This window comes from Melospiza georgiana, chromosome 1 (genome assembly GCF_028018845.1).
Source record: "Melospiza georgiana isolate bMelGeo1 chromosome 1, bMelGeo1.pri, whole genome shotgun sequence".
Classification (NCBI taxonomy): domain Eukaryota; kingdom Metazoa; phylum Chordata; class Aves; order Passeriformes; family Passerellidae; genus Melospiza; species Melospiza georgiana.
In genome coordinates, this window is record NC_080430.1 from 104,148,564 (window position 1) to 104,173,660 (window position 25,097).

Here is a 25,097-nt window from a genome sequence, read left to right on the forward strand (position 1 = left end):
CTGCCTACAAGATCTCTTTACACTCACTGTGATCTACTGAGCATTTTTTTAAATTGCTCTACCAACTGACATTTGATTTCTACCATAAATAACTCTGGTAAATGTAACCTTATAATCTTTCTGGTAGGTATGTCACCATTATCTTTTTGGCAGCAATAAAACATCTCTGCTGATAGCTCTTTCATGTTTAAGGGACAAAAATATTCCATTACATTGATCAGGTACTGGGTTTTTTAAAGGCCATTTGAAACAGAAGATGCATCAAAGCCTCATAAATAGACTAAGACACTACAAGTTTTACTGCAGGAAATCCAGAATGTTGTAATCCCATCTCTATTCCACATGTCATCTGTGATACCCAGCTCCCACCTTCAATATGCTCAGCTCCTTTTAGTATCTCCCAAACACTGGCTGGAAAAGAGGAGACACATGCTGTGGCAGCTTCTGGGCTCCTTCCTGGCCTGCTGGTATGAGAACTGTAGCTCTCTGCTGATGGCCCACATGAAATGAATTAACTCATACTCTAACACAGCCTAACCCTCCAGATGCCAATCTGGGTCTTTCACAGAGATGCCAAAGTATGTGAGAAACTCACTAATTATGCAACATTCAAATTATTGCTTGAAAATTTCCAAGAGGTCCTCTATGAATGAGGGCAGGAAGGAACATACAGGCAGATGAACAGGATGATACTTAAGCCTTGTTTTCTTAGGAAACCAGGAAAAAAGTCAGTGTGAGCTTTAACTTATTTATGAGTCAGAAAGTTTAATTCTAATCTTGGACATGTAATATAGCACACAGAAGACAAGGAGTACTCCCTTTCTTCATTTTACCAGTGAAAAGCTTTATTCCTACTGAGTAATGACTTAGTCCCTCTAGGAACCAGATACTATTGATCTTACTCCACATGGCTTTATGCTCTTAATTTAAAGCCAAGCAGCAATATCACTAACTTCAATGATGCTGGTCTAAACTGAACTAACCTGAAGCTTTAGATCCTGCAGGGCTTTGAGACCAACTTCATTACCAAGCAGTAAAAACAGGGACGCCTCCTACTTTCTTTATGCTCTTCTCACAACTTGCCTTTAAAATGAATGCAAACCACAGAGAGATTGTGAAGTTACTAATTCCACAAATAGTCCACAATGCCACTGAGCCTATTCTGAGATATTCTGAATAATAATAAAAAAATAATCTTCTGAATTAAAAAAAAAAAAATAAATCAGAGAGTGAGCTATACATTCAGCTGCTTATTACACCACTCCTCACCATTGCCAAGTTGTTTACAGTCATATATAGGGATCTTTTCCTCTTTTTCTTTAGAGTATTTCCAGTTATTTTAACTTGAGATACAGGAATGGAGAAAGCATGATATACTGACTTACTGAAAGCTAAACAGATTGTCCCTACCCCCAGCAGAAATAAAACTGTGCTCTCATCAGCATTGATCCCCAAGGCTCTCATCAGCATTGATCCCCAAGGAATCCCCAAGGATTCCTAGGCCATCCTTCCCACCTCAGCAAGGCTCCACTTTCCTGTAGCCAGAAACACACTGCAGTTCCTCTCCTGACCTTCTCCCTTGGGGAAGAAGGGCTACTCATTCTCTAAGCAACACTGCTGTGTACAAACAACTAAAAATAATTTAAAAAGAAAGTTGCAGGTATAGATTTCAAGAGGTTATTTCTGCTATTAACAATGAACAATTGTTAACAATTGTTACTATGAATTGTTACTAACAATCTGTACTATCCTGCTACTGATGTGCTCTTAATTTGAGTACTTTCAGTAATCACCTATTCAAATCAAAGCAGCGAGGGGAGAAGGAAGAGGGTGAGAGGGAGATGGGGAGAAGGAAGGATGCAGAGAAAAAAAGGGAGAGACAGAGAGGGAGAGGCAGAGGGGGTGGGAGACTTCTGTGTAAAATTCTGCTGAGAAGAAGAATGCCAGTTAGTCACAAGTTATGTGGGAAGTTTTTATAATGAAAACAACCCATCATCAGAGTTACCTAGGTTTATGAAATATTTCTCTCCAACCTTGTTTACAGATATTTATATTATAAGACTTTGTCAATCTTTCAAAATTTGTATTTAAAAAAACTTATTTCCATCAGAATAGCTTAGACTAACACCCACAATCCCTTTAGTATGCAGAGAAGCGCAAAGAAATCACTTTGTTTTATTCCATTTTAAAGGACAAATAGCATATCAACTTAGATGTTCAGATTTTTACATTTGTCATGCTGTGGAGGTGTTTGTGCTTAGCTGAGCTCAGAGGACAGTGTGTAACTCTTAGCACAAAGAGCATATGACCTACACTGGTCTTGCTCATAAAATATAATAATGAAAACAGCTAATACCTGGTCTTGCAAAGACCATTTTTGTTAGATGACACGTCTGATACAACCACATAACACTGAATATTTCGGTCTTGTAACTTTAATTTCTCTTTGTCCTGGCTTGATCAAGATAAGATCAGTTCTAAATTGCTTTGGAATATTAGCTGGGTGCCACGAATTTATTTTGTATTCTCCCAACCATAACTCATTACATGGCACTTGCCTGGCATCAATAAGTCACTGTGGCTTTTGTGTGTGTACGCGTGTGTGGGAGCGTGCGTGTGGCTCAATGCCCTGCTGCTAGGCTATTTGGTGATAAAATCTGATATAATAAAATATTAATTACAGCTGAAAGGTTGGGTGAGAAATATGAACTCAATTACAGTCCCACATTGTGAACAAAGGGCACGGTGAAAAAATCCTTTAGTTATAGATGTTTGGGATAATAAAAGAACAACTAGAACATTAGACTCAAACTGAGTGCTCCCTAAAAGGCCACCTGTTATTAATCTTCACATCAGGCATAGAATTTCAAGTAAATTAGGTCAAGATGAAAGACTTTTCCTGCTGATTTTTTTACTTAACTAATTTAAAGCTTTATCTGAGTATTTTTTCTTTGATGTCACTAAAATTTAGTAATTAGAAATTTGTAACAAGCACAAGGACACAGCAATTGTAATGAAAGTTTAGATATCATATCTAGTATGCAAAATGATCACCTTATATTGTGTCAAGAATTAGCAATTTATTCTAGAAGTCTTAATTTTAGTCAGATTGCCAGTTTCTCAGATGTGGTTATACCATCTTAGAAATCCTCTTTTTTGGTTTGTTTGTTTTTCAAAAAATACCAGCAGCGGAATATAAGTTATTCTAAGACTTCTTAATACATACATTTTTGTTCATCGGTTTGATTTACCCAAGTGTGAAGTCAGAGGCATTACCAAAGACTTAACAAAATGTGACCAGATTGCAAACAAGCAAAACTGTGATCCAAAGTTAGTCCAAATCAAATAATACGACCTTGAAATCCTATGCTTAGTAGCAAATCATAAGAACTAAGAAATCTTATCTATTACTGCAGGCTAAAATGTGCTATTAGATCATAAAATAAGATTCTCATTGTCTGATGAACTGTGTTCTCTATAAACATTGTTTTCTATTTCAAAAAATTTTGCTGAAACTATGGCAATGTATTTTGGTACCAAGCCAGAAAACAGACTTCCAATGAATTTACATTTATGACACTTGGAACAATCCAAAGACCATTTCAAAGCTTCTTAATCAGCTTTATGTTCTTTGCTTAATTTCTTTTTAAAAAGAACACAGAAAAACGATAAGTTCATAAGTAAAAGATAAAAGTATCTTGGTACAGCAAGCAAAGTGCTTTTATAAGCCAATATTGCACCATTTAACTCCCCAGTTTTCAGGTTGCCAAACCCAATTTACAGAACAACAGGAAAGCATGGAAAAAGGAGCAAAGTCTTGTCACAGTTTACAATAAATTAAAAAAAAACGAAACTGTCTAAAATAATTTAGTCTAAAAAACAACAAAGTTAGAGGAGATCTGAAGGAAATATTCAAAATGGAAAGCCATGTCATGGCTGACTGTTCCTTTCTTTTCAATCTGTCACAGAGAAAGAAAATGCTGATGCACAATGTTACTCCAGTACAGATCAATGAGGAAGATACAAAAGAAAATTCCAGGAGTCTGAACACATGCAAACCAATATGCAACAATCTGCAAGATCACACAGCCCATCTTATCAGAATCAGAAGAATCACTTCTGCAAGTGTATGCCTAACTTTCTGATACTCAAAGACAGCTCACTGCTGCTTGAAAATTGCTTATGACTGGAATGCCAAGATTCACTACAACACACCTTCAGCTCCAGCAAAGCTGTTGATGGCACCCAAACCATCAGATTCCACCTGGTTCCATCCTGCTATGTGAGGCAGGGAGCAATGAAGAAACAGACTAAGTGTTTTTCTTACTATAGAATATGACAGAATGCTCTTATCCTTTCTTCACAAATTATGTAGAAAATAGATCTAGCAAGGTCTGAATGACCAGTTTACTTGGATTCTCAAGAAAAGAGGAAGGCCAATTCCCACCTAACCGAGGCAACTGTATTTCTTTAAGTCTAAATGGGATGAATGTGTTATGTCATGTCCACTTAACAGTTCTGAGATTCAATCATCTGTTTTTAAATAAATACTATAATATATTGTTTTCATTCTACAGTCTTCAGGGTAGCTGGATGTGATACAGTAAAATACTGTACTGGAATTAGAAGACATGGAGTAACACAAAAAAGCAGCAGTCTTCATACAAACCTGTAATAGCTACATGCCCAAGTAATATCTACTTTCAAACAAGATTTCTTCCTCAAGAGCCATGAAGATCAATAGCTACACAACGTTAAATTAGAAGAACAATGAAAAAATACCTTGAGAAATGATGGGAACATTCCCTCAGATCTAAATCCATGCATAAATGATAAAGATACACTATTGCTCAGCCTCTTGTATTCAATGCCCAATTTATGGATGTTATATGTGATGCTGCCTCCTAGAGCAGTGGTTTTCATTCTGTTCTCCACAAACTTGTAGAAAATGCAGTTTGCAGAAGGTTAGAAAAACAAACAGCTTAGGGATTTCAAATCACAACAATTAGCTCTGCACTACACTGAAAGATCGTCAGGGGTTTATAAATTAAAAAAGTAATTTTATTAAGAGAAACTGACTATAAAGATTAAAAGTAAGTGATAATCTAGTTCAATGTTTTCTAGTAAACAACAGATTACTGCAATGCTGTAACTATGCTCTGGAGAGTGTCCATGAGGTGTGGACAGTCTGCAAATGCACCCATGTTCATGGGCATGACTATGGCCAGTTGCACAGTTTTTATTTATAAATGTGAATTAACATGCACATGCAAATTGATCATATTACACAGAAATTAAGAAGTACTATTTAGAGCAGGAGATGTGCTAATGGATTAATAACACTGTTAACACTAAATATATCCTACATCTTCTACAAAGCTGTGCACTGGAAATTCACTACTGAATTGAGCTGGGGAATTAAGAAAATAGATGCATTAAAATGAGCAGTTTATAAGTAGAGGAAGAATGCTTATTTTCTCCCTTTATTCAAGGATGCTTTGCAATCTGCTGGTTTGTGTACAGCACAGGAAGAAAAATATTTGCTGAGGCAGCTGACTGAATACACAAGCCAATTTCAACAGGTTTTTTGATTCAAAGCTAAAAAAGTGTTTAGTGCTCATTAAAGCACTCAGAGAGGATATGAAGTTTTTCATCTATTCAGTGAGAGGATTCAAAGTAGAGCATGGAGAAACTAGCTCAAACAGATCCACTACAGTCATTGAAGATGATGTCTCATATGTCCATTTTCTCCTGGCCAGATGCTTTGTTTTCATGGGAAAACTGGTGGGAAGCAGCACATGCCTGTGCTTCAGTTGCAACTGCAGAGGCCAGCATTATCACATAAGCACCCAAGGCACAGGCATATTTTCTCCTGCTGGCTCTGCTGTAGGAGAGCAAGCCCACAACAAAAATAACCACAACAGAATTCTCGCCTCTCAATGCTATCGTCTCTTTCCACAACTTAAATGCAGTGGGTTCCGGTCCAGCAATTTGGAAACGGAGATTACTGTGTTCATTTTCATTCTTTCTTCCCTACAAAAAAGCTCTGCAGGGCACTTCAATCAGCAGTGCAAAATGATGCAGGCAGACACAGAACACAAGTCAGTTTTTGTGGCATCGTCCCCAGTTTTCAGGACTTCTGTGGATAAATACAAGGCTGACCTTCTATTCTATCAGTGAAGGTATAACTCTTCCTCCTCCCTGCACTGGGAATGACTCTGGTAGGATTAGGTGGCACAGAAACCTTGGCAGCATGACACTGTACAGCTCTTCCCACAGGAAATCTGGCTGTAGATAAAAGATTCTGCACAGTTCAGGATTAGCACAACTGTTAAATACAGATGAGATTTTGGCCTTGTGCTTCTACTACCCTACGAGGTTAATCTTGAAAACAACTCCAGATGGGAGAATGCAGTTAATTCATCTGTCCTCATCTGATTTCCCCATGGAACTTTCTCCCTAAATTCAACATTTTTATAATGCCTTACACATCTATCCTACCACTCTATGATGCTGTTTTAGGCTGAGGCTTTTACACTTCTGACTAAAGAGCTGCTGCTCTCAGTTGTAGGGCCCAGTAAGTGACTCTAATGTTTCTTTGTGTCATTTAATGTAATCCAGTTGAGCAGATTAGCTTTTACTTAGCAATGCTTTAGAGTCATGATGCTTGTTGTAAATGCCAGTGATTTCCTTTCCTTAAATGAACAGTGTAACAGAAAGTTTACATGTTAATATTCAGCAAAATGAATACTCCTTCAGCATCAAGTGTAGGGAATGACAGTGTTTCACTTGGAGTGCATCTATAGCTTTTCTTCCTCTTTACATGCAGCACTTCTCTTTATCCTTTACTTTCCTTTAATATTACTTAGTATCAAATAAAAAGCATTTATTTGATTGCTTGCAATGCATGATCAAAATGCTTTAGTACAAATGGTTCAATGGTTCAATCAAAAATTTATACTGAGAGCTATGAATTGTCCCAAATTACTTTCTTCCGGAAACCACAGTCCTCCTACTGTACATTTAAGTATTAGCAACGGAATTCTTTTTACTGTAGCCATTTAGTTTTTGCTAGTGAATAAAGGGCTCGTACAAAGTTGCTCAAAATGCACAATACTGAAGAAAAATTCCCAAGGTCAATGGCAGTATGGAAATGTACTGCTGTGAAAGAATCTGTAGAAAAGCCAATTAACATGGTACTGATTACTACTGTGTTGCAACCTAGATTAGAAAAATCCCATTGACTTTTTGCTCCTTGTCACTCAGACAACTCTGATCCATGTGAGAATCTTGACAAAAGTTTGTGCTCTTTTGGGGGTTGTACAGAACACTGAAAAATGTGCTTTTGGTGCCACAGTGCTGTGTGACTTGAACTAGCACCACCTTCCTGACAGGTACATATACCTGTTTCAATTCACCACTTCTAGAGTTATATATATGGTCTCTGAACTAAAATTCCTCTCCTTCCCCTCTAAAGTTTATTCCTCTGATACATTTTTAGAAAATAACCATTTCTTCTCTTGGCCTTAACTGGCTAGTTAAAAGACAAGTCAAGCTCTCTTGGTTCCTCCCTATGTGACACAGGTTTTCCATGATCATTTATGCCAAAACACTCCAGTGTTGTAGTGCCAGTACAAGGCACAGGAGCTCACACGAGGTCCTGCCAGTGTCTTGTACAATGATGCTGATAGTTTGTCACCTTTGCTGGTAACCCCACCTGCTGAGTACAGTCTGTTTGCCTATTTCACACCCATGCTCTGTTTTGAAGATTCACAGTCATACTGTGAGCCATCCACACACACTTTCTTCTCCTCTGTTATTTCCAAAAAATGAGCCTCTATCTTACAACATACATCCTTCTTATTAGCTTATAAAAGGCAAACTTTGGATCTCATCCTGAAGACAATTCAGTATTTTCTGTACAACACTCCAATCCAATGCTGCAGACAGGATTACTGTCGAATGGATCAACATGTGTTATATTTTAGATCTATAAACAAAACAGGCACTGGTTCACTTCTCAGTTGATATTCAGTATGTCACTATACAGCACAGTGAGCATGTACTTATATCACAGTCTCTGTTTCCGAGCTCTTATGAACCACTTAGAAATACAAATTTAATTCAGATACTTATGAAAGAAAAGGAACTGAATCTTGAGAATCACAAAAAATAGAAAGTACATGGCATAGCTAGAGCACAGAAATACTGATGTTCAACACTGCCTAGGCTTCAGGACTAGCAGGGGCCAAGCAGCCAAGGCTTCCAGTACAACCTGCAAGCCTGACCTGAGTGCTCATTGAGTCAAACAGGTGAACAAAGACCAAAGGTAACACCACATACTTTTCACTTGGGACATCTCCCTTTGGCATCTAGAATTTGAAAGGAAAAATTCTGATGGGATTCAAACCTTCACAAAAACAAAAGAACTGAGGTAACATGAAAAGCTACAGTAATTTGACCCAGACAAGGATATGGGAAGTGCACATACATAATACACATTTAGGTCAACTGAGGATCCCAGAGAGAGCAATGGGTTATGCATGCCTGACAATCCCTAACCACAGCTTTACAGGAATTTAGAATGGGACATTCAGCACCATGGCTACAACTAACATACATGTGATGCTGTCAGAAAATTACTTTGAAACGTCTCCACAAAATACATCCCCACATAATCCTGTTCTACAACCACCAGGGGAAACGTAGCTGGCTCCCATACCATGCCTTCAATCCTTCCACAGCATACAGCAAAATGAAAACAAATCCCTGGCACACTTCAGTAAGCACAGAGTAGCAGCACCTCTTATATTTTCAAGGACTGCTCTGGTTGCTCTGTATTTGAACTTGTGTATATTTAAACTGAGTATTCCTTCAAAAATCAGGCAATGCTGTAATTTCCACTGACATTCGTAATTCCTTCACCGTGGTCCCTACATTAAACACCTCCTTCTCTCAAGGCAAGCACCCAGAAGGACACCTGAGCCACCTACACACTCAGTAGGAGAAACATGCCTCTGCAACTCCAGAGGGCCACTCTGACAGGAAGGTAGGATTGCACCTCTCACACTGTCTCTATGGGATGATCAATGCTCCTAATCAAGGTACTTCCTGAACTCAGACATAAGTAGATGCTTACATTTAAAGACCTAAAATACACTTTATTTGGGATTTTTACTGTACAGGTCTACATCTGCTTAAGATACAAGTGTCTGAGACAGGAGAGATGTGACATTCATACCAGCTTTTTCCACAATAACCTAACAACTCCAGCGGGTTTGCAGAAATCAGAGGCTGGGGTTACTGTTTTCAAACTGAGAGGCTTTCACCACACTGCTCCCACACCCCAACCACCTGTATTACTGTGATTACAGCATTACAGTAGTCTCCTGGTGAGGCTGGCCTAGCATGAAAACACAAATACAAGAAGAATCAGAGAGCTAGGAGAGTGCACATGATGAAATCTGTCTAATCAAATGGAGACTCTCTTTCTTCTGTCCATTATTTTTCTTTTTATTTAAATACCATCCAAATTGTAACATATCAAAAGTTCCATAACAAAAGGACATGGACTTCGGGTCTCATGTTTGCCTGAGGGGAGCTTCAGGAACTTTGTACTTCTAGCTAGAGGTTTTCGTTGCTCTATTGGAAACGTATGATACTTGAAAACAAGTTGGTGGCTCAGACTTGCTAATACTGAGCTGCTTAAAATCCATCTAAGCTATTTATGCAACGCTGTCCTCCCTGTTAAATTGCTGGAAAGATCCCCAGCAGGGCTGCAGCACCAGGCAGCTACCACTCTCCCCAAAATCCCCAGACATGATCAGGGCCCATTCCCAAATGGCAATCTTTTAAGGAGTCCTAGTGCCTGGGAGCTCTGCAGTATGAATATGGACTGGTTTCAGCCAGTTGGCCTCAGCAAAAGAGAATGGTACTGGACATACAAATTTCATGGGTAAATATGCACACCTGAAGTCTGAGCTCAAGCACACTAATCTGAGCACTGAGTAGCCAGCCCTCTCAAAGGGATCATGCAAAAATGACCCTGTTCTGTTCCTTGAATACTCAGAGATTGAGCTGTTCTTTTTAGTAAGTAGATTTAAGAAAAACATGTTTTATCAATTCTGACTTAAGCTGGCAATCCAGAGCCAGCAAAACAGGTGTGAGTTCCATGAGTTAATGATTCACTGGTTGAATTGTTGATGGACTTCAGCCTTCATGAGGGAGATGAGAAAAAACCCAGTGCTTCAAAGGATCTTAACAAAGAACTATCACGCTGTCAGAATGAGAGGTAAGCAATATAGAGAAGACTATCATAAGGGATTTTGCAAAGACATGGTCTCCACTGCAACCTACTTAAGGATAGCACGTAGAAAGCATGTGAAAAAAAAATAGCAGAGTCTCCTAATAGTGCAGCAAATTTTTAAGTTGTATATTATAACCAAAATCTGTGAGAAAGTATTAGTGAGTTATGAAACTGAAATTAATCTCTTCATAGATATGGAATAATCTTTTTTTTTCTTTTACTCTTGAATTGCTCTAGCTTGCTTTACTTATTATGGATTATTTTCTATTAATTGCTAAATGACAGGCGTCATTACATGCTGAGCTCTCAGTGAGACAAATTAGTACCTGAAGAAATCAAGGCTCAATACTCCTTTTTCCCAGGGACTAGGTGAGAAGTCACAGTAAAAGGACCATGGAAATTTCTGAACAAGCTAACAGGACATGTGAAGCTGCACCACGCACGTCCAGGCAACAGGTACCATAAATTCTAGTTCAAGTCACAGTAAAAAAATCCAAGGACAAGTTCTACTGCATAAGAAAAAAGAATTACAGCATCTTTATGGCATAAGCAATTACTGCACTGTTCCCTCAATGAAACAGAAATTGACCCTTCTGCTGTAAATAATTATACTTGTTGCTATAAAGAAGTGACAATTATGGGCATTAATAAAACCCAATCCCTTCTCTACCACAGACATCCTCAAACAAGTTTACTGGCTGCCTTACAGGTTGTAAAACTATGATTTGGAAAGAGCTGACCCTACAGCACACAATTCAGGCCTTTATGTTTACAGACCCTTAAGCAATAGAAAGGCTGCTTGTAGCAAGCAAATTAAAGAGTTCCTTCATGCTCTTTAGATCCTGTAGTCTCAAGTAATTTGAAAGGCTGTCTTGTGAACATGGCATTCCAGAATATTAGTGAATTAGTAATGCTACTTAAACACATATAGCTACATTATTTCAACATGCCCATTTCTTTATCATAAATACACCTAATATCCAGACTGTTTTATCTGTGAGCTCTTGAAAGAGCAGAGTTCACGTTTCATTTTACTGAGAAGCTTTCCAAATTCTGCTGATTAATGTACAGTTCTGATACTTCTCTCCTCAGCTGTCTACATGGGATTTTCTTTTTTTCTCGTTACTGTGCTACTACGTAATGCTACTGGGAATAGAAGGAAATTATAAAAACATGCTAGCATTACGTAATGTGCAAGGCAGGAATTGGGAGAGGACATAGCTAACAATGCAGATATTGCAATGTCTTTATTGGCATGTGCTGTTGCCATGCTTTTTGCCTGCACAGAACACTAACATCTCTTATTGTGCCAATCAGCATTCTCCCATTTCAAAACTCATTTGATCACATACCCTGCATTTATAATTATACTCATGATGTCTGCCTTCATAATTCATGCACAGTAACTAATGCTGCACTCTTACTATGCAACATAGAAACTCAGACAGGAACTCTGAGAAGTGGATTTGAGGCCCAGGCCTGTGGCTACAACATACTCACAAGAGCAATGCAAGTGTCTCATGGACTTTTCACAGTAATGGAAAATATCCTGAAACTTTGGTATTCAGAGTGTTTGAAACATTGCTGCTTTCTGAGTTTCAATGATATCTAGCATGTGTTTCCAAACAGCCTGTCTAATTTCCTAGGTTTTGGGTTTTTTTTATTTCTTGATTGCCAGTGAAACAACCAAATCTGCTGATCTCCTGACTGAGTGACTTTTGTAAAGCTACTACATTTCAAGAATAAAGGTAGGCAGTGGCTTTTCTGGAAGGCTCTCAGATTGGAGAATCCTGAAAAAGCTCTCTCAGGATTCAAATGACCCCATTTCTTCATATGGAAGTGGATGGACAGTGCTGCATGACCTAAGTTATGTGGCACAAGAGTGCCAATGCCTGCTGCCAGCCTACGAGGAAGGGAGTGGACACAATGACAGAGCAGAGACTTTATGGAACGCTGATCCTCACAGCACCAGTCATGCTCAAGGAAAGAGATGAGGCCCTAAGACAAATCCTCCTACCCTGTAATGTGTGTGGCAGGCATGGGAAGGCAACTGTGACCTCTGCTACACGTGTAGCACAAGGCGCTTCCGTGGGGAAGTGCTGCTTTACCTACGAGTCTTTGTGTATAAGGTGACCCCCTCAGATTAAATCACTCCATCCTTCTACTGTCAGTGGGTAGGAGCTGGGTGTCCTCTGTCATTCATTTAAAAATTATTACACTCTGAGTGCTGTTGAACTGGCTAAGCCACATACAGAATTAGGTACTCCTTGAACTTGGGCTGACAAAGGTTTCTTTACACAATTTCAATTTCCTGTGAACCATGCTGTTCCTATGCCAGCGACCATGTGCAGATCACCTTCATTCCAGCTGTGACAATGAACCATGATGCCTTTAAAGGTCTGGAAAAAAAATGAGAAATGTACATTTTTGTGAAATTTAGGCAATCTCATGTGTCCCTCTGTAGGGATAGTAGGAAGGAGTGTTTATCGCTTTAGATAACATGTAGTTTGAAATTTCTACGGTAGTTTCCAGTTGTACTGAAAAATACTTATTATCTTATTATGGCCTTTTGAAGTGTAATAAATGCTACTTTTTCAAGGTAGAGAGATTAAAAGTATTTTTCAAAATTAAGCACTTCAAGTAGAGATGTTTGCTTTATTTTCCCAGTAGAGTTCTTATTTATGCACTTGGAAGAAGCTGGGCACACAGGTGATAAAGGGCATGCATGGAGAGTACACAGATGGCATTCACTCTAGAAGGCTTAGCTTTCAACTCACATAATTCAAAGTTTATTTGCTTCCTTCTGCAGGTTTTCTTTAAGATACTTTTAAATTATACTACCTGACTGCAATTCTCTCCCTCTCATCCTGTCTGGGCTTTGCAGCCCCAGATGCTGCTGGACTGACCCCACGTACTCAGAGCACACAGAGCAGGAAGTACTTTGGCATCCCAAATGCCAAGTATTGCATCCACAGGCATCTGCTAGATGACACATTTCATTTCAGGTTGGAATAGAAAAGTACCAAATGTCTGTGGTCTCCGTAAGAGTAGAAAGGTTGGCTGAATGGGCCATTAACTGGCCTGAAGAATTTAATGGGGCAAATCCAGCTGAGCCAAACTCTGTAATAATGTAGTATGAAAAACAGATCATGAGGCAAAGTAGGGCCTGGATGGTCTTGCCTTTTTTATCTATTTTGCTCTTTCCCGAGTCTGCTCCTCATAAAGACTTGCTATCACCAGGTAGTTCCAGTGTTATCTGAGCCAAAATCTTTGGGATGTTTACTATTAAAGCTTTTTGAGGATGTGGCACAGAATAGGAGGAAGAGGGTGGTATGGGGACAACATTTTGCTGCTTATGTAGACAGATAAAAGGAGTGGAAACACTTGACCTTTATCATGTCAAGACTGAATAGATATAGGTGCAACAAAGAAAACTTCATTCTCCTGCTGAAGCTAAAACCTTGCAAGACAACTTTTTTCACAGGAGGTCACAAGAACCTTCCATAATGCAATGTGACAAACAATCTGAAGTGCTTTCTAACACAGATGAATGTATAAATTGCACTAAATGCACACAGTAACTGAGCATTACAGTTATCATTCCTGTGTATGAGCCAGATATTTGCAATAAATTAGCATTCCTTGGTTGAGTATATGGTATTGACCAATTTATACATTTGCAGAAAATTTGACCCCAGAGTCTTCTAAACTTTAGGCTAACTTGCCCTGGAGAAGTAAAATATACAAATGGTATTGCCTTGGAAGAGTGAGTCCCCCCTCAATAGATGTTGAAGACCCCTCATAGAAAATATATTTGCATTTGTATGCTTTTTATGCAAATTCTTCAAAACTTTACGGACTCCTAGATTCAAATATCTGAAAAAAGAGAGTATCTGCAATAAGACGTACATTACACAATTTCCACAAAGGGATCATCTTAAATTAAACATTTTTTGTTTCATTTAAGCCTTGCAAATTACAATCATTCCAAAAGTCAAAATACCTTAGCCAGCTGTTAAAGAAGTACATGCATTCATCATTACTGAACGCATTACTGCTTTAAACATATATAATTCCAAAATAATCTCCTTGAAACAAAGACAGCAACAACCATAAAACATGCTGGACCTGAAACTGGAGACAAAGCAAGCAGTATTTGCTATATTAAAAATCTGACAAAATACATTTCAATCATGTCCAGTTCTATTCTAAAACAACCTGCAATGCAATTTGGCCTTCATGATTATTGTGTACTTAATCATTATAAACAGAGCTTTCTGAGCATTTCTATAACGTCTGTTTTTGTGAATCAACACGTAAGCAATCAGCATTGCTTCTCTCCTTTGATGTTGTGCTGGTTGTGTGCAGCTTCTAAGTGATGTAAAATATCAGGATTTTTCTTATTTAAGAAGACAAAAAAAAAATTAATCACAGAAAAAAAGCTGGACTTCAGAATGACCTCAGGTATCAGCTTTGTTGACATGAATGGCAGAAATTTGTGCTCTCCTTTTCCATCTCAGGAATTGAAGAATTTTATGTGTCACGGTTGATGTGTTGATCAATAAAGTTACAACAGTCTTTTACACTGAAAGTTTAGAGCAGTTTCAGATATCTGCATTAACCAAGCTGGTAGCTGTAGCAGAATCAATACACAAGGCATCTTGCCTAGTGGTGTGGATAAATGAAGTATGACTAAACTTTCAACACCCAATGAATACAGATTAAGATGATAAAATCCATATGCAGAATGTGTTTTGCAAGCAGTGCGCTTGGGAGTGGAATGTACTATAAAATGTTAGAAGTATTAGGAAATTCTAACTTTCATTTTCACTCTGCTTCACTCAGCATTTACACACTAAGTCTGCAGTCAGCCTTCATTTTATTTTAAGACCTGTTGCAAAGGACCTCAGTAAATTTGCTGCTGTGTGTTCATCTGTCAGTTCTATAGCTTCATGTCACTTTAAATCTCTCCTCCTATTTCCCTAACCACTCATCCACATACTTAGCACACTTTCATCTCCTAATGAGCTCCCTTCTATTGTCAGTGAAGTTTCTGTTATGTCACTGCTGCTATAGGAGCCAATCATCTTTCGTTCATGATGTAGATAAAAAGAACGAAACAATCTTTTTATTAATAGCCTAGTATGTTCATGTTTAAACAATGACTCCCAACTTTTATCATTTTCATCCAGATGCTTGAATTCAGAAGGACTACACTTGAGTTTTGTGAGACAAAGTCGGACAAATATCAAATAATTCTGTTTCTAATCTAACCTGCTAAATCAGTTTCATTAAACATGCTCTAATATTTGCTGCTTTTTCTCTCAGGTGGTTCAGACTTCTCTACACTTCATTTTTAAAAAGGCGTCTGAATGAAAAACTAGATAGCATTTCCAAAATGCAGACCTATGTACATATAATACATATAACTAATAGTAAAAATTCCTAATTATGTGAATTGTATAAATATTCTGAAGAAACCCAAAGACCATCTGTTTTCATTCATGCATATACGAGCATACCAGATCTGTATTTCCCAGATGAACAGAAATTATCAAAAACTTCAGCATCAGGATGAAAATACATGATAGTCACTCAGTATAGATGGAAACACTTCCTACAGTAATGAAAGAATTAAGGAATATACACAATTAGCCAAAAGTAAAAACATTCTATAGTTGTGAAAAAATCTCTTTCTCATCTTTGTTTTTGTTTATTCAGAGTATTGAGCTCATTACTGGTTCTCATTTAAAATAATCTAACAATTTCTCTGTCTTCCTCACTGAAAATCAGGCATCCTTCATTCTAATCATAAAGAACTTACACAGTACCGTGTATCTGGCAGGGAGATAAAGCTCTGAAAATTGGAAATTCATTAATGGATACTATAAAACACTGAAGAATCCAAGATACTGGTTTTAAAGGTTGCTTGTTTAAATTATTTCTGCTATCATGGTCAAATAATGTAAATACTTTATGAATGTTACAGTACATATTGGTACACACTTTAAATTGGCTAACTTACTAAGAGTTCACTACCTTAAATCTGTGAAGTAAACAAAAAGACTGAATACTAAAGACAGTAGCTCAGCATAAAAAATGTGATATGCCCTTGAACTTATAACACTGCAGTAAGCAATTACCTTAAAGAAGCCACCCACACAACAGAACTATGGCTTTGTTCCTTATCTTCAAAGAACAAGCCACTTGCATCTGGATCAAATCCTTTAAACAATACATGAACACTCAACATCAAAGCACTTTCATTTTCTTCAGTTATTTAATTTAATTAGAGCTAATACAGACATGAATTTAGACACTGATTGCTGTGTAGAAAATCCTCAGAAAATATGTTCAAGAAATCAATCAATTTGGCTTTTAATTTCATAAAGAATTTCTCCCCCAGTACCTGACAGGAGCGCCTCTGCTCTGTGCAGGTTTCAGCAAGACTGTCACAGTGCTGTCAGTTTGATTCAAAGGTGTTTCAAGTTCATACGGTGGCATAGAGGGTGCTAGAATAAGAAAAGAAAAGAGGCAAATAAAATCATTATTCCTGTATTTCTTCTTTCAAGAGCTTTATCTTTATTTGAATTTGCAATTTTAAAGGCTTCTTCAAATACTAAGACTATACTTATACAAGTCTAAGATGCTTTCTGTTACAATGCAAGTGTGAGACAACTGTTAAATAGCTTCAGGAAAATAAACCCCAACAAATCCCAAATAAAGAAATACCAGCTCACTCCCAGTTTCAAGACAGGAAACAGATACTAGTGGGAGTAAGTTTGCAGAAACTATTGAGAATCCATGACTTGGAAATGAAAAGTTATCTTAAGAACAGCATCTGCAAATGTGCATGCTGAAGTGACTATTGCTTTTGAAACTGAGCCCAGCTTTCTCAGTATGACAGCTGTATCAGGATGTACTCTCATAATTTGTTTTCCCTGGAATTTTAAGTAGTGCTATAACTGTCTTGGGTCTATTGTCCACCAAGACAAAAGTTTATCTTAGTTTGAAGCCCCACTCAGCACTTTTGCAAACTGCCTTCATCAAAGATTTACAGTTGTGATTAAAACAAATGATGCCTCAGTTACTGCTTTTTACTGTTGCTTCTTTCTCCACTGCTATCATCTACTCACATTTGTATCATTACATTGGAGGGAAGGCTACTCAGTTAATTGGTTATTTTACAGGCTGCCATATCTTTATTGTTCACTTGTTAATGGTGATGCACCATTAACAGATCTAAAGGCTAGAGAAGCAAAAAGTGGTCATTCCAATGGTCTCTTATTATTTTCCAGTGTATTTTCCAATTATTTTCATTTTTCCAGTACTATCTGCATCTACTTGAAAGGTAAATGAATTTCTCTCTCTTTATCCACAGGGCTCTACATATCCAAGTAAGGACTGTGTTAAGAATTGCTCTGTACTCCACAATTCCTCAGACTGCTGTGAAAACATTAAAATCTTCATTGCTTTGCATTCCTATTCACCAGTTTCGAAATGTTTCACAAATAAAAAAAATTAATCTTCAAAAACCTCCTTGTATGCTGAGAAGGTTTTATTCTGTTTACAATCCTCTACATAAGGCACAAACATTAAGACTAATCATTTTAAGTAATTTGGGTACCACTTAAGTCACACTATCAAACACTACTTTGAAGGTTCAGGCACACTCTGCAATTTTGAATATGCAGAACTTGTTTATAAAATGTCCCATTCCCAACCTGACCATCCTGAAAACAAGAATTGAAAGGAACTGTATCCCCAAAAGTTGTATAATCTCTGAACATTTTTTGACTACTTCGTGTCCTTGTTCTACTGCCCACATCCTAGTAAGTCTTTCGATTTTCCTAATTTATGAGTCCTAAGTCCCTACTTGCTCTCTTTACTAATTTTAGTGTCCCTATAAAGAGCAAGACTGTCTTCCTGTCCCAGAATGAGTTGTGGTTCTCCCAGTGATAACCTTTTAGTCCTGGCTATTTTTTCTCTTCTCCATTTTCCCCTGTCTACTTTAGGACTCCTCTTCCTCCACACTGCCTACATGTAAAGAAGGAACTCATTAATAAACAGAGAAAACAGGAAATATTCAAATATTCATGTAACAGTAAAATAAAACACAGTAACTATTTCAGAAGTTCTGTTTCACATCTGTCCAAAATGAAGATCACTGGCCACATTAAAGAGCCTCAAAGCTTTCCAGTGAGACAATGAGATCACAGCCAATAGCACTGCAAAGAGGGTTCCATATTCAACAGCTATAATGCTAGTCAGGACTTTAAAATTTTATTAAAAAATACACACATTTTGTTTCTATTTTAAATTCAGAGATTGGTTTTAATTACTTATCAGCAAGACATAAACATTTCCTGTTAGTACTGGAACTGAGGAAGCAATGAGAGAGTGGGGTGCAGACAAGACAGTCTGCAGAACCTCACCACATCAAGATTTGGAGGTTTGCCTCACCCTCAAGCACTCCTGCAATGCCTGCTCCCACTAGTAAATTTCTTTTGATGACATGCAATTTTAGAAAACATCAATTTAAGATCTAGTACTCTTCCCAAATGTCCAGATTCTCATCCATACTCAGTAGTCTCCATTCTCATTCTAATAAGAGATGTTCTCATCATCCAAACTCATAAAAAACTCATTTCTGCTGTGTCAGAAATTGATTTTTGACAGAGAAAATTTCTGCTTGGTATAGGAAAGGGGATGGAAAACGAACTCCATCTTTACTGATCAGTGTTGCTTTCATGTTCCATACAGAGTTAATGTGTGTAACTTGAAAATTAACAACATTTTTGTTTCTCTACAAACAGTTGCATTGGCAATAACTTCCACCTAGAATTAACTGTCCTCTCCTATACTAAAACAGGAGAAATCATTCTATTTCTGATTAAAACTTGTCAGTTTTTTCATTCCAGTGAGGACATAAAATGAGGGATGAAGGAGAAGTACACAGAATGAGAGTAAAAGAAGATTTTGTACCCAAATGCTTTTTGGAAAGCCCAGTAGACCACAAATAGGTAGGGCAATTTTCTATAAATATTATCAAGGGGCCAGTTTATTATTGAACTGCCAGTTTAATTCTGAAGCAGACCGTAGAGAAGTGAAGAATAAAGGGATTTCAACCGTAACTTTGCAAAACATTTTGTCATGAATTACATAAGCATTTTGGAGGATGCAATAATATTCCATGTTCTCAACGAAGTGTTCCTCTGCCTCAAGGGAGGGCTTGAAATATTGGTCAAGGACCTGCAGAAGTGACAGAGTCATGCTGCTGTTATCTGAAAACCACCAGTCCTGATGTTCTTGTCTAATACAGTTTCATATCCACTTCAGTCCCCATGCCTGTTAGAACACAGGCAGCCTGGCAGCTAACTACAGTTCCTAAGTGAGCTCTGGATGTACAGCATCTCTGCCCTACTCTCGACTGTTCATGGCTCATTAAGGAGATTTTCCAGCACTGTTACTGTTCTAATTTAGAATCATGTCAAGGCTGACTAAGCTCTGAATGAAACCCTCATCTTCAGGCCCAAAAAAACCCTATGCTAAATGTTGCAACTGCAGCTGGCACTGGCTGCAAACACATAATTCACAGGGGTTTCTTGAGTGATATGTTACAGTTGAGGACAGGAATTTCAAAATAGTAGCTAATATTTAAGCACTTGGAAATTCTTCAGGCATGGTAATACATGTCACTTTGACATCTTCAGGGATGAACGTGTTCTTCCCTTTTTCAATTTGCTGCTTGTTAAATTCTAAAGAACTAAACAACAAAAGAATCACCCAACTCATTATCATAAGGAAATAATTTTCTTTGATCAAGTACCTGATATTTTAGTCGTGAACTGATTTGTTATTGGAGGTCCAAAGCCTTTAGCTGTGCTGGCTCTGATGGTGAAAGAGTAGGTAGTGCCAGGATACAGTCCGAAAAACAGGTAGTGCGTTTCGTTTCCTAGCTTTGAGACTCGTCCACTTTGATTGGATAAATCTATTTCTGGGTCAAAGGAACTGACTGCCTTGTAGGTGATCTGCAAAAGAGTAAGAAAGTTATAAACTGCCTTGAGCAGATGGACAGAGATTGCATCTTTATCCAGTAAACCCTTCTGATGTATGCGCTGTCAGACATTTTATGATAAGCTATCTTACTCTCTTATACTCTTCAAATCCCGAATCCCAGGAAGGGGTACAGGAACTGAGCTGTAACTTGTATGAGTTATTACTTTTAGAGATACAGAGACTTAGAGGCAGCTAGATTACAACTCTAAAGGACGGGTTCAGGCTTACGTTAATTCCTTCAAGATGCTGCCTTGAACAGTGTCACATTTTGAATTCATCTTAATGTTGGTTTTGATCAGCACCAGTAACAAAACCAATACAAACAGGTAAAAACTGAGAAGTGACCAAGAGGGAGTGCAGCCCCCCTTTCCCATCTGACTTTACTATAATAACGCTTTGCCCTGAATGAGGTTATCTGTAAAAGATGATAAGGGCAGCTTAAGGCAAATTTTTCAGAAATTGGGTAAAGCTTCTATTTCAGTCTGAAGCTTAGCTATTACAATTGCTAATTTGGAGTTTTTCAGGTTATTATATTGTACCTAGGTCAGATACTCATTTGGAGGGGAAAAAAGATAAGTGCTAAGTAATATATGCAATGTATACTGTATCCTCAGTTCCTTCTTTGATTCAAACAGTATTTTTAGTTTTCATTAGAGATGTTAATGTAAGTTCACAGTAAAACTTGATCCAGACTTCTTCTATTAATTACTGATTTCTATGCACTGTAATGAGAATTTAAAAGTATGAAAGCCATTTAAAAATATGAAAGCTATTAAAAAATAGAAAAGTAAAATTATTCACCCCTCCTTTTTGCTTTTAAAGTTTCATTTTCCTGTGAGTAATTCCAAAACCCTTATTACATAAAAGTGATAATTAACATTCTTTTTGCTAAACTTACTCAATATAATTTTAATTAAGAGGACCCGTAATACAGTACATAGACACATCCAAGTATCAATGTTACACACCTTAAATACTTGAGATTTCCTAAAACCTCTGACCTAATGAAAATTGATTTTTATATGAGCCATCTAATGTAACATCAATGAAGTGCTGAAAATTAGTAATAAAAACTTTCACAGTATTCAGATAAACCCCGACCTTATTACAGTAGATACAGGCATATCCTCTACAATTCCTCAACCATAAACTGAACTCAAAGTACCTTAATAAGCACCCAACTAACCTTTGTAATTCTATCAGATGACAGAAGATTAAACCACCAACTGTCTGAACTTTTATCAGTAAAGAAATTAAGGTTAACATATTGCCCACATGAATTTCCCTGTCTCAATACAGCTGATGGAGTTATGCGTGTGTGCACACTTCAGGATGAACTGCCTGCACACAGTGGGTGTACTCTTCAGCAGAGGAATCAGGCATGCAGGCATGCTCCAAAGTAGAAAGCAGATCCACCATTGTGTGTTTCTATGCACATAAAACTAGCAACAGTAACGACATTAACACTTAATTAAAACATTCTGATCCCTGAACACAGGCAACTGTCGTGGTAGCTACAAAGTTGTTAGCTCTACAAAAAATCAATTCATACTTTTTCATAACATTTTATCCTCTTACAATAATGTAGTTTTCAAAACAGTATCAATAGGTTACTATTCAATTTAACTTTTCTTTTACACTGTATTTAGGTGTTTTTTTTTTTTAAACAAAGCATTTCAATACCAATTTTGTAGTAAGGTCAGGTAAGAAGCTTAACAGTGATTATTGTCTGACAGCTTAATCTGTGCAGTCTTTTGTCAATTTTTCTAAGAGGTATTCAGGCAGAGCTTTCACATGAGAAAAAGAAGTAATTTTTAGACATCTAACAACATACAATTTTGTTGAATTTGCATGTTAAAAAAGCTAGATTTTTAAAAATTATGCCTGCTTGTTTCTATTAAAATAGGCTTCCTATAATGAGGCTTATCTAAATGTGACATTGACTGTAACCATTGTCTTATGTCTCTAATTTTTAAGGAATTTGCTAAGATCTGTCTTTCAATCTTTTAAATATTTGATCTAGACTAGATAGAATGCTATATCATGGTTCTAGATACAGCAGGTTCTTAAAGTTGGTAACTAGAGGACATGCTGGGTCCTGTGTAATTCACTCCTACATCGTATTTCGTTTTCAATGGCTAATGTTTTTAAAATTAAGTTACTTTTACACAAACTGTAAAAACACATTGATTTTTTTATGATTATGCATTTTGGAAAATCAAAACTATACATGAAATGTGGCAAATTTCTAGATACCTCATACAAAGTAATCACACCATATGTTTGCGCTGGCTCCCTCCACTGAAGAAAAATCTTCTCTTCAAAGGTACTCCCTTGAATGGATTCAAGCGGCACAGCACTCGGGACTGACAGATTAACAAAAAAGAAGTGGTTTTAAGAAAAATCTCAGAAGGACATGCTCTGTTTAAATATTTGTACTGCTGAAGCGTTAAAACCATCCCACCATAATTTCCCCAAAGACTGAAGCAAAGGCCAGGGTAGCTCAGGAGAAGAACGATTTATTTAACAAGACAGTGCCATTATGTGTCACCTTCAGTGTAAGAAAAAATTATTGAGCATCACACATTTCCTGTAAAACCCTACTGATAATTAAAAAATAGGAGAAATCAACTTTTTATAAGGTAAAATATACACACGCAAACACAAGTAAACAAGTAAAATCTACTTATCAAGTTCTACTTCTCGAAGTAGAAAACAAACATTTTTATATGAAAATGGACAAGCATTAAATAAAAGGTATAGTTTCAGAGAAAAGTTATACAAGAAAGATGAGACACATATTGAATTGAACAGCAATGCTCACTGACAGTAGGCCTGAAAACCTACAAGAGGATGGACATAAGAAAAGTATGAAATAGTCAAAGTAAAAATCTGACATTATTAATTTTTGTTGAAGTCTCTTAATGTGGGAGGAAAGACCTGTGAAGAGTCAGGGATGTCAGAAGGTTCTGATGAAAAGTGTCCAAACTGATCTCAGGTATCTACCAGTGTTTCCCATTTGTTCTGCAGTCATTGCCTTAACCACAAGACAATGCAATTTTTAGAGGAGATGTGTAAACAGCAATTAGACGTGTATCTGTGATTTTATTTTTTAACAACACTGGTAAAGTAATGCAAAAAAGAAAAAAGTCCTGAAAAATGCACACAGGACTGTTGTGAAGCAACAGGCATTATGGAGTTAGCACTTCAACACAAACTCCATGTGAAAATTCAAGAGAAAGATTCGCATAACATTTTCTACTTGCCACAAAAAGAAGGTGGAAGCCACTTGCTGCAGTGAGATAACTTCTCAGACCCTTCCTAAGATTTACTCAAATGGTTAAGGAACAGAAAAATCTGCAAGCAAGACATTTGGTGACTCCTTCCTGGTGGCACTTCTGGTACAGAACCTCCTCTGTATTTCTGCTACAGAACTTCCTACTGTTCCGTGCTGTTGCTGTGGGAGTTTACAAGGTTTAAGGCTTTTTGATCACCTCTCCATAGCTCTCCAGAGAGCTCCTTGCTCTACCAAGTGGAAGCTCCAAGGACACAGGTTCTGAACTGGCTTACCAGTCCTGTGTGCACCAGTACAATGACACCTTTAGGGCAACCTTAATTCTGGGCACTAAACCTGATTTTCAAGGAGGAGAACTGGCAAAAGTCGTTTGGAATAATGAGATTAATTATTTATGTGTAAAGGATGAGGAATCAAATATAGTGCAAATAAGCTAGAAGTAGAGCAAAGCACTGTGATAACCTCTCACATTACCTGAAGGTCATGAACCCCGAGCAGCTGTGCCATACAGGGCAGATTCAAACACTGCCAGAGGTCACCTACAGATGCACTCAAACTCAACTGTACAAGGCCTCGAGACATCTGCTATCACCTCATCTTCTGTGAGCAGAAGGTTGGACTAAATGAGCTCTGGAAGTCTCTTGCAACCAACAAGATTGTGTGATTTGAAAAATTAGGATGATTATTTGGGTCAGTATGTTGTTTAACTTTCAGACTTATATACCTCACTGAATGTGTACAGTACACCAAAAAGTTGTAATTTTTTTCAAGGTATTCTCTCAGACAGTGATACTGGTTTTCAATAGGTCCTGAAATAACATGAAGTTCCAGAGGGACAGGAACAAGAAATTTCAAATAAAACACAAACATCCCAGACAACATTAAGCTCTTTAGTATAGCCATCCTACAACTGAACCGAATTAAATTTAGAGCATGACAGCACCATTAATTCTAATTAAACATTTCTTTTTGTTAGCTATGCTTTGCTGAAAATGTTGCATTAGTAACTATATATTCCTAAATTGTTTAATTTATTCCCTCGTATATTTTGATTAGAAATTAGTACTACATAAAACCAATACAGCATGTATTAAATAATTTAATAGGCTTAAATGACAGACTTCAAGTATTTACTATAAAAGGAGCTCATCACTGCTGAAGTTTTTTCTAGAAATACTTCCATCATGTTTTAAGGAAATCTATCATTGATCGGGAAGAAAATACAAATCCATTCCTGTTCAGATATCAGAGAATAAAAAAGGAAGGCAGACAGATCTGTGATAAAAAGCAATGCTAAGTCATTTGACAGGGTTCCTTTGAACTGTATGCATTTAAAAGAACCAAAACCAAGGTCAAAAAAACTAAGGTATGTTTGTAAGGACCTATATATCAGCACAGAGTATTCTGGAAACTGATTCCTGGTGCATGACCAATTCA

The 25,097-nt window shown here is 37.3% G+C and overlaps 1 protein-coding gene across 1 annotated transcript in view; it reads right to left on the reverse strand.

Moving 5' to 3' along the window:
* Positions 1–25,097, reverse strand: part of PTPRM (protein tyrosine phosphatase receptor type M) — a 441,589-nt gene that overhangs the window by 186,684 nt on the left and 229,808 nt on the right. Inside the window, exons 9-11 of the mRNA XM_058023915.1 lie at positions 22,622–22,731; positions 20,136–20,337; positions 16,716–16,818 (exon numbers count right to left, since the gene is read on the reverse strand). Coding sequence (XP_057879898.1) covers positions 16,716–16,818; positions 20,136–20,337; positions 22,622–22,731 — 415 coding nt within the window. The remainder of the gene's footprint in view (positions 1–16,715; positions 16,819–20,135; positions 20,338–22,621; positions 22,732–25,097) is intronic.